Source organism: Pongo pygmaeus, chromosome 4 (genome assembly GCF_028885625.2).
Source record: "Pongo pygmaeus isolate AG05252 chromosome 4, NHGRI_mPonPyg2-v2.0_pri, whole genome shotgun sequence".
Lineage (NCBI taxonomy): Eukaryota > Metazoa > Chordata > Mammalia > Primates > Hominidae > Pongo > Pongo pygmaeus.
Window position 1 is genome coordinate 87,958,027 of NC_072377.2, and position 16,526 is coordinate 87,974,552.

Sequence of the window (16,526 nt, forward strand, 5' to 3'; positions counted from 1 at the left end):
TGTAATCATGGCCATATATTTGTGCATAACATAAAAACAAATATCTGCAAACATACCTATGTGTTTATCAACTTGTTGCTTTGCCAATAAAACTCTTCAAAAATAGAATTAAAAAGAGAAGCAACTAACATTCCACAGTAGATTGTAAAACTAGCCACAAACTCTTCCCATTCTTGCATCCGCACATTTGTAAAATGAAATTGCATATATTCCCCTCAAAAGTGTTGTTAGCTACTGTGAGGCAAGCCGAGATTTGAAAAGTGCTTTTTAGGACTCAATCTTTCTTACTACTCTTGAGACCTTTGCCGCCGCCACTATGTAATGGTAGAGATCAGTTAACCATCTTCTATCCAGCGCCAGCTGACTGCAGACGTAGATATGAGTGCAGCAAAGACGTAAAAGATGTTCCAGAGATGAATATCCACTTAGCTGTCTCACACACTTCTGAGATAATATGATTATTTTTTAATAAATCCATTAAACTCTGTGATTATTTGTTAGGCAGTAAAATACATACAAATACAAAAGCAGTTATTCCCAATTAATAAGGACATACTCCTACAGGAAAGGACAGTGGTTTAAATGATATACATCAATTTCTTAATGGGTCATTGTCTTTTCTTACAAATAAAAGCTTTACCACAAACTGGCTTTTGTCCTTTGACTGGGCTAGAGTGGCTTTTGGTACTCAATAATATCTAAGGTTCTTTGATGTTATACATTTTTTTCTTTCTGAAAGTTAAGATATAATTGTCACAGCTTGGAATTTCAAACTAACAAATTCTAATCATTGTCATTATTAATAAAGCAGAAATATTTTTTCATCAATAAGCTAATGAGTTTATACGGTATGTTACAGAATTTTTACACATATAAAATATAATTACTTTTCCATAATATATGCAAAATTAGTACAAAAACTTTCCCTTAATTATCTGTCATCTTAACTGCACAATTATATTTGTTTGTATGAACTTGTATTTACCCTTTCTTATTATTAGAAAAGTAAGTAAACATAACTGAAAATAAATCCCTTTGACCCTAGTTGACTGGAAAATTTCTTAGCAATCATCTGTTGGCTAGCAGCTTTAGAGAAAGTATTTTAGTCTGTGAAACATAGCTCTCATTACGGTAACTTCTAGAAAAATGGATTCAATCATGAGTCTAAGAAGTAATCTTAAGTACAGGGGAAAATAAACCACCCTGACAACTACTCACAATTTCATCTACTATCTGAAAAATTTAACTGAAATTTACCAAATCCCTCATTTGGTAACCAAAGTCTCGAAATTTAAAATAACCCTACACCACCCAAGAGAGCTACTTAAGGCTCGTTAACTTTCTGATATTTCATGAACACTAACAAGAAGTCTTTCAGACAGCGTCAGACTCTATTATACTACTTGATATTCCGACACTGATCGCCTTCTGAAAGATAAACATGAATATGGCTATTCATAGAGTGAAATGTACAGTTAACTTCTAGTTTTTTAAAAAATGTGTATGACAGTCTCTATTTTCTGGGATAAATATATTCAATTTTTCATAATAAAATGAAAGCTGAGGAACAATATAGGAGGGTAACAAATTTAATAGAATCTGAATTTGTATTAGAAAAGGGATATCATTACCAAAGGGAAATAAGTTTCTATGGAATATGATAGGTAGAAGAGGATAGGAGAAGATAAAACAGAATAAAATAACTTTTCCTGAATATATATATATATATGTATTTTTTACATTATATGCTATACATATATATATTTGGAAATGAGAAGCCTGGCCAGAAGTCAATATAATTACAGAGAAGATAAAAAGAAATTATAAATAAAATAATATACGGTGCTATTATCCTGTACTGACCTACTGTCAATAATACACATACTTTTAATTTTTTCCAAGTGATAATGAATCTTGTATTACTACCAAATTCCAACGTTTATATTCTTTGTTTTGTGTGATCATTTTAACAATATTTTAAACATATTTATGGCAAAGACCATTTTTTAACTGCTATATCCTCAGTGCCAGGAAGAGTGGCACATAGCTGATACTTAAATATTTGATAGATGAATGAGTAAGCAAATAAATAAATAGACAAATGTTTGTTTTAGCCATTTAATTTTTTTTCTACAAATTCTTCTATGTGCCACAGTCAAGCTCTTTCTCCACAACGCCAGTAAAACTGATCTTCCGTAAACCAACAGATCATCCATAAATCACATGTAATCAAAGGAAATGCTTATCTTGCTTAACTGCTCCACAGTACTTGACATTGCTGATTACCCACTCCTTGAGACATTGTTAATCCTGAACTTACTGTGCACCACACTTTCCTGGTTTTCCTTCTGCCTGACCGCTCTCCCTCTCTGGCTCCTTTATAGATTTCCCTCTCTCTGCCTGTCACTTAAATATTGATGGCCTCTTAACCGCTTTGTATTTCTAATTCCTCTATTCTTTCCCATGTCTAGCTCTTCTATTCTTTGCTATTATTCTGTTTCTAGACAGACTCATCCATTCCCTAAGCTTCAATAACCATCTATGTAATTATGACTTCTACATCTATGCTTGACTTCTTAGATAATGTCTATCAAATTTGTCAAATTCAATATGTGAAATACTGAACTCTCCTTCTGCTTCCCAATCCTGTGTATTGTCATTCACAATATCTCAGTAAATGATACCCAGTTGCTCAGGCCAGAAACTGGGGATGCCTTTCTTTACTCTTAGTTTCTCCCAAACTCTTTTTTCTTCATACTCCATAAATAACCAATAATTGTCTATGGTGTCATCTAAATACTCAGTGACTCTCTCGTCTTCATCCCGTTAGTTAACACACTGACCCAAGCCAAGATCATCATGTCTAGCCTCATCTGCTGCAATTGCCTTCAAATTTTCCCTGTGCTGTATTTTGCTGTAATTTGTTTTCCATATTGCACCAACAGAAATACAAAATCTCTCTGTTGTTCTTAGTAAAAAGTCAAAATATTTTTAAACACCGTACCAAACTCTAGAGTATCTGCCACTTGTCACCATCCTCAGAGGCAGTGCTGGCCACCATGTCCCTTCTCTCTAAGTCCTAGCCACATTTAACTTCTTTCAGTTTGTGACATTATACTTCTTTTTTAATCTCCTGGTTATTCTACACACTATTTTCTCTGTCTGGAATAGGTTTTGTTGTTTGCTGTTGTTTTTAGTCTGCAATAGATTGAAATTATATTTTAGTTTTATGTCTAGATGTTACTTTTTCAGGTTGGCATGTATTCCTTTACACTTAGCTTAAGGCAAGGCATCTGCTTTATATTTTTATGGCTCCAGGTACTTGTATCACAACACATAACAACATATCTATCTATCTATCTATCTATCTATCTATCTATCTATCTATCTATCTATCTATCTATCGATCTATCATCTATTTTTCTATTATCTATCTATCTCCATCTTTCTGTCTATTTGTCTCATCATCTAAACAGCAACTTGTTTATCATTGCCCCTCCACCATTCAAGTAACTATTACTTAGTAAACACTCAATAAATATTTGTTTGAAAATAAATGAAAACTAAGATTTTATTTGTTTAAAAAAAGTCACTTATTTTTTCCCTTTGATTACATTAATATACTATGTATTTGAGTTGTAAAAGTTTATACTTTTTACTAGTTTAATGGATTATTCTGATAACACACATAGGACAATTACGCCACAGAACTTGTACAATTTAAAAATTCTCAAGATTTCCATTTATGAACTGTACAATATATACTGATAGGCCAGGCTCATGCCCGCAATCCCAGCACTTTGGGAGCCAAGGTGGGTGGATCACCTGAGGTCAGCAGTTGGAGACCAGTCTGGCCATATATACATACACATATATATATATAGACATATATGTGTATGTATATATGGCCAGACTGGTCAGAGATAACAGAACATTTATATATATATATAGAGAGAGAGAGATAATAGAAAATTTCTGCATGAAATGAATGTGTCATAATATAGCTCCCAATTACACAGTGCCATCCAGGAATGTGAGTGAGTAACTGGGAAGCAATTTGGGGTTTAGCCACAAGGTGGTCTGTCCACAAATCCTCTGGAGAGGGAGGCAGCATTCAGTGCACATCTGTGCAAACACTGGTTAATCTGGGTAATGCCTTCGAATTCAAGAATTTAAAACAAGGGCTTTTTCTTTGCTTTGTTTGAAGATAAGTTTTCCTACTGCCATTTTCAGATATCAGAAGTGAATCTTAATAACTCTAAGAGACTGAGCACATTGAGTTGTGTAGGTGTGTGTGGGGATACAGAGAGGCAGAGAGAGAGAGAGAGAGAGAGAATGAGAATGCAGTATGCAGAAATATCAAAAAATGTCCAAAGAAAAGCAATGTTGTCTAGTGAAGGAAGTTCACAAATCTGAGAAAGTCAATTTTGCCAAACTATCCTACATAACACAGGAATGCAAGTGATGTGAGTATTGATTGCAAATGTTGTTAAGTGTTTTGTGCTTATCTGACATTATATGCTTTGTGAGGGAAGAATAAAAGTACAAAACTGGATGAGGATCTCTTGAAATAAGTATCAATAACCTGAAACAAAGCTACTGCAAAGTAGTAAGGTTTGAGGTAAAATCATGAAATGGTTTTCTCTATGCACGCATTTGAAATTCTCCTTTCCAGATGAACTGCAATGAAAAGACTATGTGTCTGACTGTAGAATAAACAGGGTAAACATAATTTTAAAAACTGGGATCAAAAAACAACTTTTTCTAAGCAAATATAAACGAGATTATTTTCTTTCCTTCGGAAATTAAAAATAAAAAGACTCAGAATTTCATAATACATATGGCTCAAAATTCATATGGTCTGAAATGGATAGAAGAAACCTTAGACACATCTCTATCTTTGTGGTAACTAATATGTAAGGAAAAATACAGACTAGTGACAGCTCAAATATTTTTTGTCTTTTAAGATATTACCTCAAAATACCCACATGTGTTTTTTGTTTGTTTGTTTTTTAAATTCCAATACACTCTGTTTCCTGCATTGGTGCTAGATAACAACAGGAGAACAATAACAAAAAAGCCTTGGCCAAGCCATTTATTTTTATTTTTATTTATATATTTATTTATTTATTTGAGATGGAGTCTCTCTCTGTCACCTAGGCTGGAATGCAGTGGCACAATCTCAGCTCACTGCAACCTCTGCCTCCTGGGTTCAAGTGATTCTCCTTCCTCAGCCTCCCTAGTAGCTGGGACTACAGGAACCTGTTATCGTGCCCGGTTAATTTTTGTATATTTGGTAGAGACAGGATTTCACTATGTTGGCCAGGCTGGTCTCAAACTCCTGACCTCGTGATCCACCCGCCTCGGCCTTCCAAAGTGCTGGGATTACCGACCGGCGTGAGCCACCGCGCCTGACCTTTTTTTTTTCTAAACAAAAACGCAGGATGGTCTTTAGTAATCTAATGTTTGAAATATTTGATCCCAATATTAGTTTTAAAAATATGAAAAGACCCAAGGTAAGTTAGATATTAAAGGCATTACTACCAAGTATTACTATTCAATCAATATTTAGTACACCTTTCATATGCAAGAAAATATGAAGCTAAGAAAAAGCAGTAGAAAGGCAAATAGGGTAACATTTCTGTCATAAACAGGTATTGAACTTGAAAATTGTGCTTGATTTCTCATTATTTTCTGATCCTTTATAAAAATTATTTCATAATATAGGAAAGTTGTACTCAAGAAACTGTGAACACTTTAAGACTTTAGGAAAGTTTTTTCCTAGTATTTTAATGTTAGAACACCAGTACATGAACACCAGTACATGGTGTAACTAATATCCTATACTAAAAGATCAAACAAATACCAACTAAATACATTTCTTCCAAAAAGTCCTAAATACAGCCCAGAGGAGAATAGGGTTGTATGAAATGTATAATTTAAAAATATAGCTTAAAATAATACAGTATAACTATCCAATTTCTGAGTATCAGAGATGTATACTAATATATAATATTGAATCTGAGTAGAATTTAATTCTACAAGCGTTTAATTTCCCAAAGTCACACTGAACTAGGGGGGATATGGCAGCGTGCTTAGTTTTTAAAGTGTTGCTGCCCATAGTATCAGTCTTCGGACAAAATGGTGAATGTTGAATTAATATTTAAAAGTATAGCCCAAAAGTACACAAGTATTTACTTTAAAATTCGGCTGGCCGGGCGCGGTGGCTCACGCCTGTAATCCCAACACTTTGGGAGGCCGAGGTGGGTGGATCATGAGGTCAGGAAATCGAGACCATTCTGGCTAACACAGTGAAACCCCGTCTGTACTAAAAATACAAAAAGAAATTAGCCGGGCGTGCCGGCAGGCGCCTGTAGTCCCAGCTTCTCCGGAGGAGCTGAGATCTTGCCAGCGCACCCCAGCGTGGGCGACAGAGTGAGACTCCGTCTCAAAAAAAAAAAAAAAAAAAAAAGATCCTGCTAAGATACTGATTTCTTAATCATTTACCTACATTTGTTTCTCTGATTCCAGATTTGGATCTTTCAAATAGTGCCAAAAATATTATATACTATTATACAACTCAAAGGCACTGCCAATTTGGGGTTGTTGGGCTTAAAATACAACACTAAAATTTTATTCTATTCATACATTTCTATTAGGGGTATTTATGACTCTAATTTTCTTTAGATATACAGACTTTCCTGAGGATATGATTCTCACATTAAACTCTGAAACTCAAATGTACCTATTTGAAGCCTGGGTCAAAGTGATTACAACAGTTTTATTTCGATGGCACTGTGTCAAACCTCCTAAACTATCAGTGACTTAATAAAAGCATTAAAAGAGAATTATCTTTGAAGATGAATTAAATGAACAAAGTACCTTTCAGCAATAATATAATTAACTTCTTTGGATAACATATATTCATAATGCAATATAAAAAATAAGGAAAATTCATTAAAAAAAAAAGCACACTACAATCCAGTAACTAATGGCCAAAGATGGTAAATTAATGGTTTTATTTAATTATTCCTTCTTTCATTCAACCAATAGTTACTGGATTTTTACTATGCATAAGGTAATTAAGTTAGGTGCACTGGGTGCAATGATGGGTAATTCAAGCTGATCCCTGGACGCTATTACTTTTCTTTTTCAGAACTATTTCCCCAAAGTCATTGAAGTGTCCTGTTTCTCTAAGGTTTACGCAGGTTGACAAAACATGTTTGGTTTCCTATAATGAACAGATATATTCCTTCTTGTACTCTTCGTGGTACTAATGCGAAAAATATAAATTTTTTTCAAACTTACCTGTGGTATTAACTTTGAAAATTATTTCTCTCTTTAGTCAGAGAGAAAATCTCTGCACAAGTTTACATGGTGTTAAATTATTTTAAAGTACAGCTATTTCCTTAATGGGGACCTATTTGGAAATTACAGAAGTTACTCTAAATCCATAAGTATACATATTTTGCAGATTTTTTAAAAAACTATTTGAATGTAACCAATGACACATTAATTTTTGCAGAGCAAATTTTTTAGAAAACTTTGAAGAGCACTGCATCTGGAATATCCTCTTCTTTATATGCTTAGAAATATAAAATATATTTATCACCTAAGAAAAGTAATGATTAGAACAGCTACAAAATGCTGATGGATATTCGAAGTCCCTAAAAACATTCTGTTTTATTTACAGTGATAATTTAACTTGAATAAATTGACTTTGGAGTTATGTATTTTATTTGAGAATAAAATGTTAAATTTATATTAATACTAGAAATATAAGAAATGTTATATTTATGTATTATTTGTAATGTCTTTAAATTTATTGTTAATTACTAAAAATATTTTAAAACTTAAAGAACACAATTAATATAATTTCAATATAAAGTGGAAATGATAAAACTGAGAATCCCACACAAAAGTAAACTAATCAGCAACATACAGCAATTTTATAACTAATCTCCATAATGCACCACAGCCAAACTGCCAGTTATTCATGGAAACAAAAAGATAACTACTGAAATGCTTAAATTTTGCACTTACCAACCTCCAAAACACTAGAACAGTTGGGGTCTGTGAAGCCATCTGGACACTCACAGGAAAAGGAACCATCAGCCAATCCTGGCAAACAGATACCTCCATTTTCACATGGATTGGGATCACAAATATCACCTAAGGCATAAAAAAACGAAATTGACATTTTTTTTTTTTTTGTCTTCGCTTTGAAACATACTAGTTTACTTTGCTATGGATGTTCCCTTGGCAAAGTCAAAAGTCAGGGTAATATTCACACATAAGATTCACACACAAGATTTGCAAGACTCATTTCAAACCATGTACTCAAAAAAAATACTATATAACATGGTAAAAATTAAACTGCATAATTCAAACACTGCCTCTGAAAGCTATTGGTTCAGTTCAGAGTTCCTTCATAATATGTAAAGAGAATGTTGTCTAATTGGTTAATAAATATTAACCTAAATATCTGTAATAGACTGGTGTCATTAATTACTCTAATAAATACCTTCTTTATATCCACACAGTTTACTCTTTAACTCTTTAAAGGACAGGAGTTTATTTCTGGATCCCTAGAATCTGGGCTTGTCAATGTGACTTGCTTTGACCAGTAGCAGGTCGTTAACAGACTTGAAGACAACAGAGATTTGAAAAGCACTTGAAGACATCTACTTCCTCTCTTGGAGTGCTGCGATCGCCATGTGAATGAATTCAGGCTAGCTTACTGGAGATGGGTGAAAGAAATGTGGCAGGAAAAGAAAGAGAAATTGCTACAGAGAAATAACTTATGACATAACAGAAACCCCACAATACTTGGCCTTGGCTGTGGCAATGGGTGGCAGACAGTATCTGGAAAAGCAGTCATGGCCACGAAAAGCTAGAAAAATGGCTACCCATTTTATGTAGCGAGTAACAATTGATAAAGTTGTCATCTGAGGTAACTGGGGAGGTAGAATATGTATGCGATGAACTTTTCATATGAGTAAGGAGATTTCCGGGCAGACTGTTAAAGCATCAGTTGGCTCTTAACTGCCTGCATATGATAAGGTGCTACAATAAAGAGATGAGCTAAATAAAGAACCAGTCCATTTGAAAGTAAAGGGAAGTAGTATACAAGGACCAGGACTTGTGTTAGAAAACACAATTGTTTCTAAACTTCCACCTCTCAAAGTGGTAAATTATCGAATGCCAGAAAGACATGGCCCAACATAAATATCAAATCATGGATGTGGCTACAAACTTTCATGTGAAAACATTTCAAATAATTCAGGTGAAGCCTGAAAGATCTTCTCAGCTAAATAAAAGTGCTTCTAGAGACCTTAAGGATTGTCCCTGAGAAGGCTGACATACCCAAAGTAGCACTGATTAAGTCTGGAGTAAAAAGCAGGCTTCAGACAGAATCATGGGTGTGGCTTTATCGCACACAGGATTTGAATCAGATGCACAAAAACACATACAGTTTTAAAGGGAGCTTTGTAGGTGAAACTGCCACCTCCTGGACTCAATGAGTATGGGACTTTTCAAAATAAAAAAGCATCTGGGCACCAACTTCCTACTAGTTTGTATTTCTTAGTTACGTTATTCTCTGTAAGGTTTTTCACATGAGAATTATTTAAACTCTTTTCCAGATGAAGCACTTTAAAAATATTTGAAAAATGAAAATTCAGGTTATGATTTCTGTCAAATATAAACCAAGTCATTAGCCACACTAAGATGATAGATTAAAACAGTACATAAGCGCTGGAGCAGATCTTAGAAAAGAGAGTCATAAAATGAATGAATTAATGTTTGGGGAATACCAAAGAATTTAGCGTGGCTGGACCATGGAGTATTTAATCTGGAATGGCTAAGAAAGTATAAATATATTAGATCAGGGAGAATGAAAAAGTGACATTGTAATTTTTAAGATAAGGAATCAATGAGAGAGTGTTTAACATTTTTAACATGTATTTTAAAGTTTGGACATGGTCAGATCTAAATTAAGAAGACAATCCTGGCAGCATTTTGAATGGGGTGATTGATGATTGATAAAGATACCTCAGTAGACTTGCTATCATTTATATACCTATCATCCATCTATCCATCTATCTATCTATCTATCTAACTATCTATCTATCTATCTCTCTCTCCATTTATCCATCCACACATATAGCTAGCTAGCTATCCTTCCATTTGTCTATCAATTTGTCTATCTGTCCTTCTATTCCTTGAGTACCTATTGCATGGTAGGCAAGCACTGAGGTAAGTGCCATATATACCAAACTAAATAACAGACTATGGAGCTTAGTGGGAGAGATAAAAATGCAGGAACAATTACAATTATACTACACAGTAGTAACACCTGCAATTGGTATACATGATCCAAACTGTGGGACCAGTGGAGACTTTTAAGGAGATTCAGTGCTATCAGGTGATGAAGAGGAGAGAGCATATGCTTAATATTCCAGGCAAAGGGAATAACACACTTAAAGGAAAAAGATCATGTCTCATTCCAGGAACTTCAGGTAGGCCACTGTAGCTAGAATAAAAATATGTATTAGACATAGAAACTGATGAGGTCCAAAAGGTAGGAAGGCCATATGAATCAAGGTCTTGTATGCTGTGCCAAAAATTTTGGAGTTTATCTTTAAGCACTGGAAAATTATAAAATAACTTGAAATATGGGAAAGTATATCACCACATTTGTGCTTTGGAAGAATCACTAAGGCAGCAATGTGTTGAATCAGATGGAGGAGGTTGGGCTGAGGGAAAAAGGAAAATGCATTTATCGTTTGAAGTAGTCTCAAAAAAAATGATGAAGATTCTCTTGACCCTTCATAGAGGTGGCTACAGACAGGGAAATCAAAGGAGGCATCATGTAATATCAAATCTAGTTAATAAATACTAGGTAATGAAACAAGAATAAAAGTTCCCCCAAATCAAGACTCACCCACCTATGTGGAGTAATCAGTGTAAGGATACAGTCTCATATTTACATATTTACCTAAAAATAAGAACCCTTCTTTCAGAGCCCACTCTGTCCTATAACCAAGTTCTTGCATCAAATAGTAACTGAGGTAGGCCTACAGTCCTGATATACCCAGGGCCAAAGAAGGTCCCTTTGAGTATCCCATTATTATGGAGAGTACCTTAAGAATCCTTTCTGGTGCCTTAAGAAAACTTTCATGGCCCCGGTGCTGCCCCCTCTAGATGATAATGCTAAATCGAGTCAATTTTCTACCAGGCATGTGGGTCAGTCATATCATGTTTCTGTGGTCAAAATGAGACAGGACTATCTGTTCAAGTCTCATTACATCTTAGAGATGCCAACTGTTGTTAAGCTGACATGTTTTTCTCTCTTCTCCTTGTAATTTCTGTTCTTCTTTTTTGCTTATGGAAACACATTTCTAATACACTTAAAATTTTCATCTTATTTCCATCATTAGCATACTATCTTTTGAAAGGGAGAAAAGTGGTAATAGATTTGAGAAACATATACAAGGTAGAATCAAGATGACATTGTGACCAAATTGATCCAGGGGTTGAGGAAGAGCAAGAAATTTGGGTTGATTTCCAGAGCTCTTGCCTGGATGATGGAGTAGCCATCCTTTATAAGGAAATATAATGGATTTAGTTTTAAAGGGATTATTGTATTTGAAAAGTCTGTAGAAGATCTAAAATGAAAATGTCCGATTAAGCTATTATATAAGTAGATGTAGAATTAAAGAGCCTCTGCTTAAACATGGGTTGTTAAGTATGAATGTTAATACTACATTTCACTGAGTCTATTAAGGGAGGGCAGGGGAAGGGAGTGGAGGGGAGGAGAGCAAAGAGAAATGAAGAGAGGAGAGGTTCTTAGGCATACCAACAAATAAGTGAGGAAAAGATATAAGATTCTTCATAAAAGAAAGAAGTTAATGCTTGGCCCATTGTAGCCTGGTATAAATGTTCGGTTTATTAAACTGGGGTCTACCATGTCAAACTCTTTCTGAAATTAATAAGGGCCCCACTGCCACTGTGTTGGGTGGACAGTGGCAACAGAAATCAAAGTTTTGATCTTGGACAAAGTAGAGGATAAACAACAAACATAATTAGGGTTACTATAGATTTTGTTTAAAATCTGTTTCTCTATACATAATCATTAGTAGCATGCTTTAATCAGATGGGTTCTCCAAGAAGGAGATGCTAAGATGAAGTGAAGAGCGTAACAAGTTTATTGAGAAGTAATGTCTGCGAATGACAAAATGAGGAGGAAGCAGAAATGAGCAGGAAAAGCTTCAACTTGCGATATTGGTATGACACCAATAAAAATAAATGAAAGACATGAGGGTGGGGATGGTCGGGGCACGATTGACCAGGGAGAGCCTCAGTCTATAATGCAGATTTGAGAAAGTCTTAGTCAATCACACAGGGAGCTCCAGAGCAAAGATTATTGTTGGAAAGAATTCCCCTAGGTCAGGAATGACAGGCACTAGGGCAATCCAGGTAGAGTGAAGGCCTAAGGCTCAAGTAGGGTCCTGAAAGTTCTGCAGGAGGCTGTCAGCTAACTACATACTTGCAGCTGGACAGCACATTCTTTCTTAAAGAAGGATTAGAGCCATGCACCTCCACGGGTACCCACAATCCCCTCTCACTCTCAAAACTGTCCTGATTTGAATGAGTTACATGGTTACTTAGGTCAAAACCATCATATCTCAGGCTATTTCCTCTATACAGCCATAATCTGAGTGGTTAGTACAGATGTGGGTTGATACCTTAAGTGAAAACAAACTCTCTCGGCTAGAATTTCACATCTAATTAAAATACATGGTAGGGATTTCTGATCCTCTGTAGTGTCAGTTTATCCAAGGCAGTAGCACCTCAGGTAAGAAATTCTGACTAAAATGCAATAGGTTCCTAGATTTTAAATCAATAATTGTTTTCTGTTTGTTTCCCAGTGGATATGTTGGTAGAATCTTTTTTTTTTTTTTTTGAGACGGAGTCTTGCTTTGTGCAGTGGCGCAATCTCAGCTCACTGCCAGCTCTGTCTCCCAGGTTCACGCTATTCTCCTGTCTCAGCCTCCAGAGTACCTGGGACTACAGTCGCCCGCCACCACACCCAGCTAATTTTTTGTATTTTTAGTAGAGACGGGGTTTCACCATGTTAGCCAGGATGGTCTCGATCTCCTGACCTCGTGATCTGCCTGCCTTGGCCACCCAAAGTGCTGAGACTACAGGCGTGAGCCACCACGCCCGGTCTGGTAAAGTCTTTTAAAACCGCAATGACAACCAGTAGAAGAGATTAGGCTAAGGAAAGGAAAACAGGGCAATACAAGATTTCATGGTTCTTTATCCTACTGTCAGCAGGCTCCTAAAATATACTTCTGCATATTGTAATGTGTGTAGCATTATACTTTGATGTTTCTTGGCCGGCTGGCCTCACCTGCTTTAGATTAGGACAGATGTGTTTAATTTGATTCTAACCATGTTTTATGGTTCCATCTGCAGTTTATGGCAGATTCAGGCAAATTAAGCTGATGTCAATTTGCCTTTTGGCAACAGAATAAAGCAATTATTTTTCCCAGGGGCAAGAAATCATTGCAGGCTAAATTTAACTTACTATTTGCCTGCTCTTTCCACTCACTCTCCAGAGTTCTGATCAGACTGCATGATTCTGCATGAAATCAACGTTGGCTTCATTCTTCTCACTGACCTCCGACCTGTTGCCAGTCACCTCATGTTCAAGGTGATTTAGGGACTATCTTATTTTACTTCATTACCCATTTGCAATCCATGACCTTTTAACCTCAACAGCAAAGTGTGTGAGCACCTATAAATACTATTTGGTATTGCAGAAGACAACGGTTAAAAAAATCGAATAGCCTAAAATAGGTACCTTTATGATTGTGGTTGTGCATTTTTCTGTGAGCTTAGTATATAATTATACAACTTCTCATGCCATACAAAGAAGAAAATTCTATGTTAGTACTACTGAGAATCAGGTAGAAAGGACAGCTGATTTTGTTCACTGATAATTAAACTCTTGGACTGTTTATGTGTTCAGGTTTCTTTATATGTTAGTGTTTGTCTCCAGTACACATATCAGAGAATTACTGAATCATTTATCACATGTTCATATGCCACAAATAAATAAGGTAGCACTCACTGTAATAAAAGCCGTGAGAGGAGGGAGAAACAGGCTGATGAGAAAAACAGCAAATAAAACTGGTTATTTATGACAGACAGTGAAGCAAGGCCTTCACATGAGCTGCAAATTGAAGGATAAACTAGAATCAGTGGTGTTAAAGCCTAAGGAAGAGCATTCTAGGCACAGGGAACAGGAAGTGGTCAGCCCTCATGATAGGTAAGACAGAGATGATTTCAGGAACAGAAAGGAAGACAGGGGAAAAACTCTCAATAAATGTTTATTGCCAGCAACACATTTTTAATAGAAACTGATAGATAATTTAAAGCCCAACATTTGATCCTCTGTGTTCCTGATAATCAAGGGCAATTCTACTAAGCTTATTCTTTATATGCAGTAAACATCTACTGAACATATACTATTGTATTAATATTTACAGGCTAATGTACTTATGAATTTACATGTTGAAATCTTTCTTACATATTAATGTATTTACATAGTACTGTTAATGTATTTATGTATTGACAGAGTTATATAAATATCCTAATAATTTATTTAGATGAATGCATGCTTCTCCATTTTCTCTGCTCTTTTCAAAGTGCTGGCAGCCACCTAGAATATGTCTGCACCATCATCCCTACCCTCTCTCCATTTCTGTAAACAAATTTGTATACAGATATAGAAGTGAAAGCAAAAAAGTAGTAATATATCACCATAGAATGTTACCTCACTAACACAAGACATTATTGAATTTCTTCAATATCTCAACAAACTAAATGTGAAGGATATTGCAATACATACTTACACATGGAAAAGTAAAATGCAGAGACAATTTAAATTCTTGTTTTGCATCTGTGTCAATGCAGCTCTGTGCATTACAATCTCATCTTCAATCTATTGCTTTCCTCTTGAACTGTACTATCATTTCACTTAAAAACTGAAACAAAATAAAGGTTTTGCCTTCTATTGTAGAAGTGAGAGTTTTGAACCAATCTATAAACAGAATATTTGACAAAATGAGCCAAATCTAGTACATAAGTGAGTAATAATTCTAGTTAAAATTAGATAAAGTTCATGAGAATTTGCATACTCAAATTGGTAAAACTCAAAGAAAATGTTAGCACCCTTATGACTTACTACCTGTGAAATTGTGTGGAACTCAATAAATGTCATTTTTAAAAATCAGCAATAGCCTCACAATTTGCTTTTGTGCCTCTTTAGAGACCAATTTGTGTTGAATATTGATATTTCACTTGTTGAACAGTCTAACGAGTTTGATGCATAGGTTTTGATTTAAAGACTTTTCTCACAATTAAAGCTTATGAATGTGGCCAATTTGAATTTCAAATAAATTCTTAAGAAGGTGCAATCTGATTTGTTCCTTCATATGTACTTTAAAAGTAAATTCTAGTTATTATTGCAGACCACCTTGCAATTTGGAAGTATAGAGAAGGAAATAAGATTCAAATGTCAACAGGAATAATTATATCTTCATTGATAGAATCTGCCATTTTACTGGTAAACCATTAGACATCCTTGCAATAAAAGACCATCCATTTCTCCACCTCAGTGTCCACAGAGTCCAAAAATAACCACAGAAGACAAAAATCAAATAAATGAACAAATAAACCTCTTAGACTTAGACTCACTCAAAACCACATTAATGCTAATTTAAAGCAGGACATCTCTTAGATGTTATCCGGTGGTTTGCCTCACTATTTTTAAGACTTTTTTTTTTTTAGCTACGTTTTCAAATGCTAAGGGCATATTGGGCTGAAGAAAATAAGGAGAAAATCTGCTGTTCAGTGTTGACTATTTGAATTTCACAGCTGATGACATAAGGCTTCAATCAAGGTCTACTGGATAAAAAGACAAAAATGTTTTGGGCTCTAACATTTTGAAAAACAAAATCTTTTTGCATATTTTTTAGTTTAAAACACTCTGGAGAGTCCCTTAAAATAAAAGAATCTACAGTTTCTAGAATTGAAAAGGACATTCGAAATGATCTAATCCAGTGGTTCTCAGACTTTACTGCATATTAAAATCGCGGGGCCGGGGGAGGCTTTTCAAATATCTCATGCCCAGTCCAGTTAAATCAGAATCTCTGGGGGTGGTTCCCAGCCCTCCATATTTTCTTAAAGCTAATCCGAACATCTCAATTTATTCAAGAAGAAGGAAAAAGGAATAGGAAAAACCAAGGAAGAAAAGGAAGGAGGGAAGAGGAAGTTTGGAAGTTAGTTTGTATTTTCCTGCTTTTAATTGGGAGAAAGGCAAATGAGGAAGGTATTTATGTGACTAGCTTTCTTTGTTAATTCACTGAGTTAAGAAAAAAATCATTTGCAGGAAGCTACAATCAGCAAATCATAAATAAGGGCACTCACTATGTTAGGAAAAACAGAATAGCTAC

The 16,526-nt window shown here is 35.1% G+C and overlaps 1 protein-coding gene across 5 annotated transcripts in view; it reads right to left on the reverse strand.

The window, feature by feature from the left end:
- The window catches only part of EDIL3 (EGF like repeats and discoidin domains 3), a 450,915-nt gene that overhangs the window by 310,268 nt on the left and 124,121 nt on the right, over positions 1-16,526 (reverse strand). For all 5 annotated transcript variants that reach the window (XM_063664954.1, XM_063664955.1, XM_054489176.2 and 2 more), the window contains exon 2: positions 8,044-8,172. In XM_063664954.1, the coding sequence (XP_063521024.1) occupies positions 8,044-8,172 (129 nt within the window). The remainder of the gene's footprint in view (positions 1-8,043; positions 8,173-16,526) is intronic.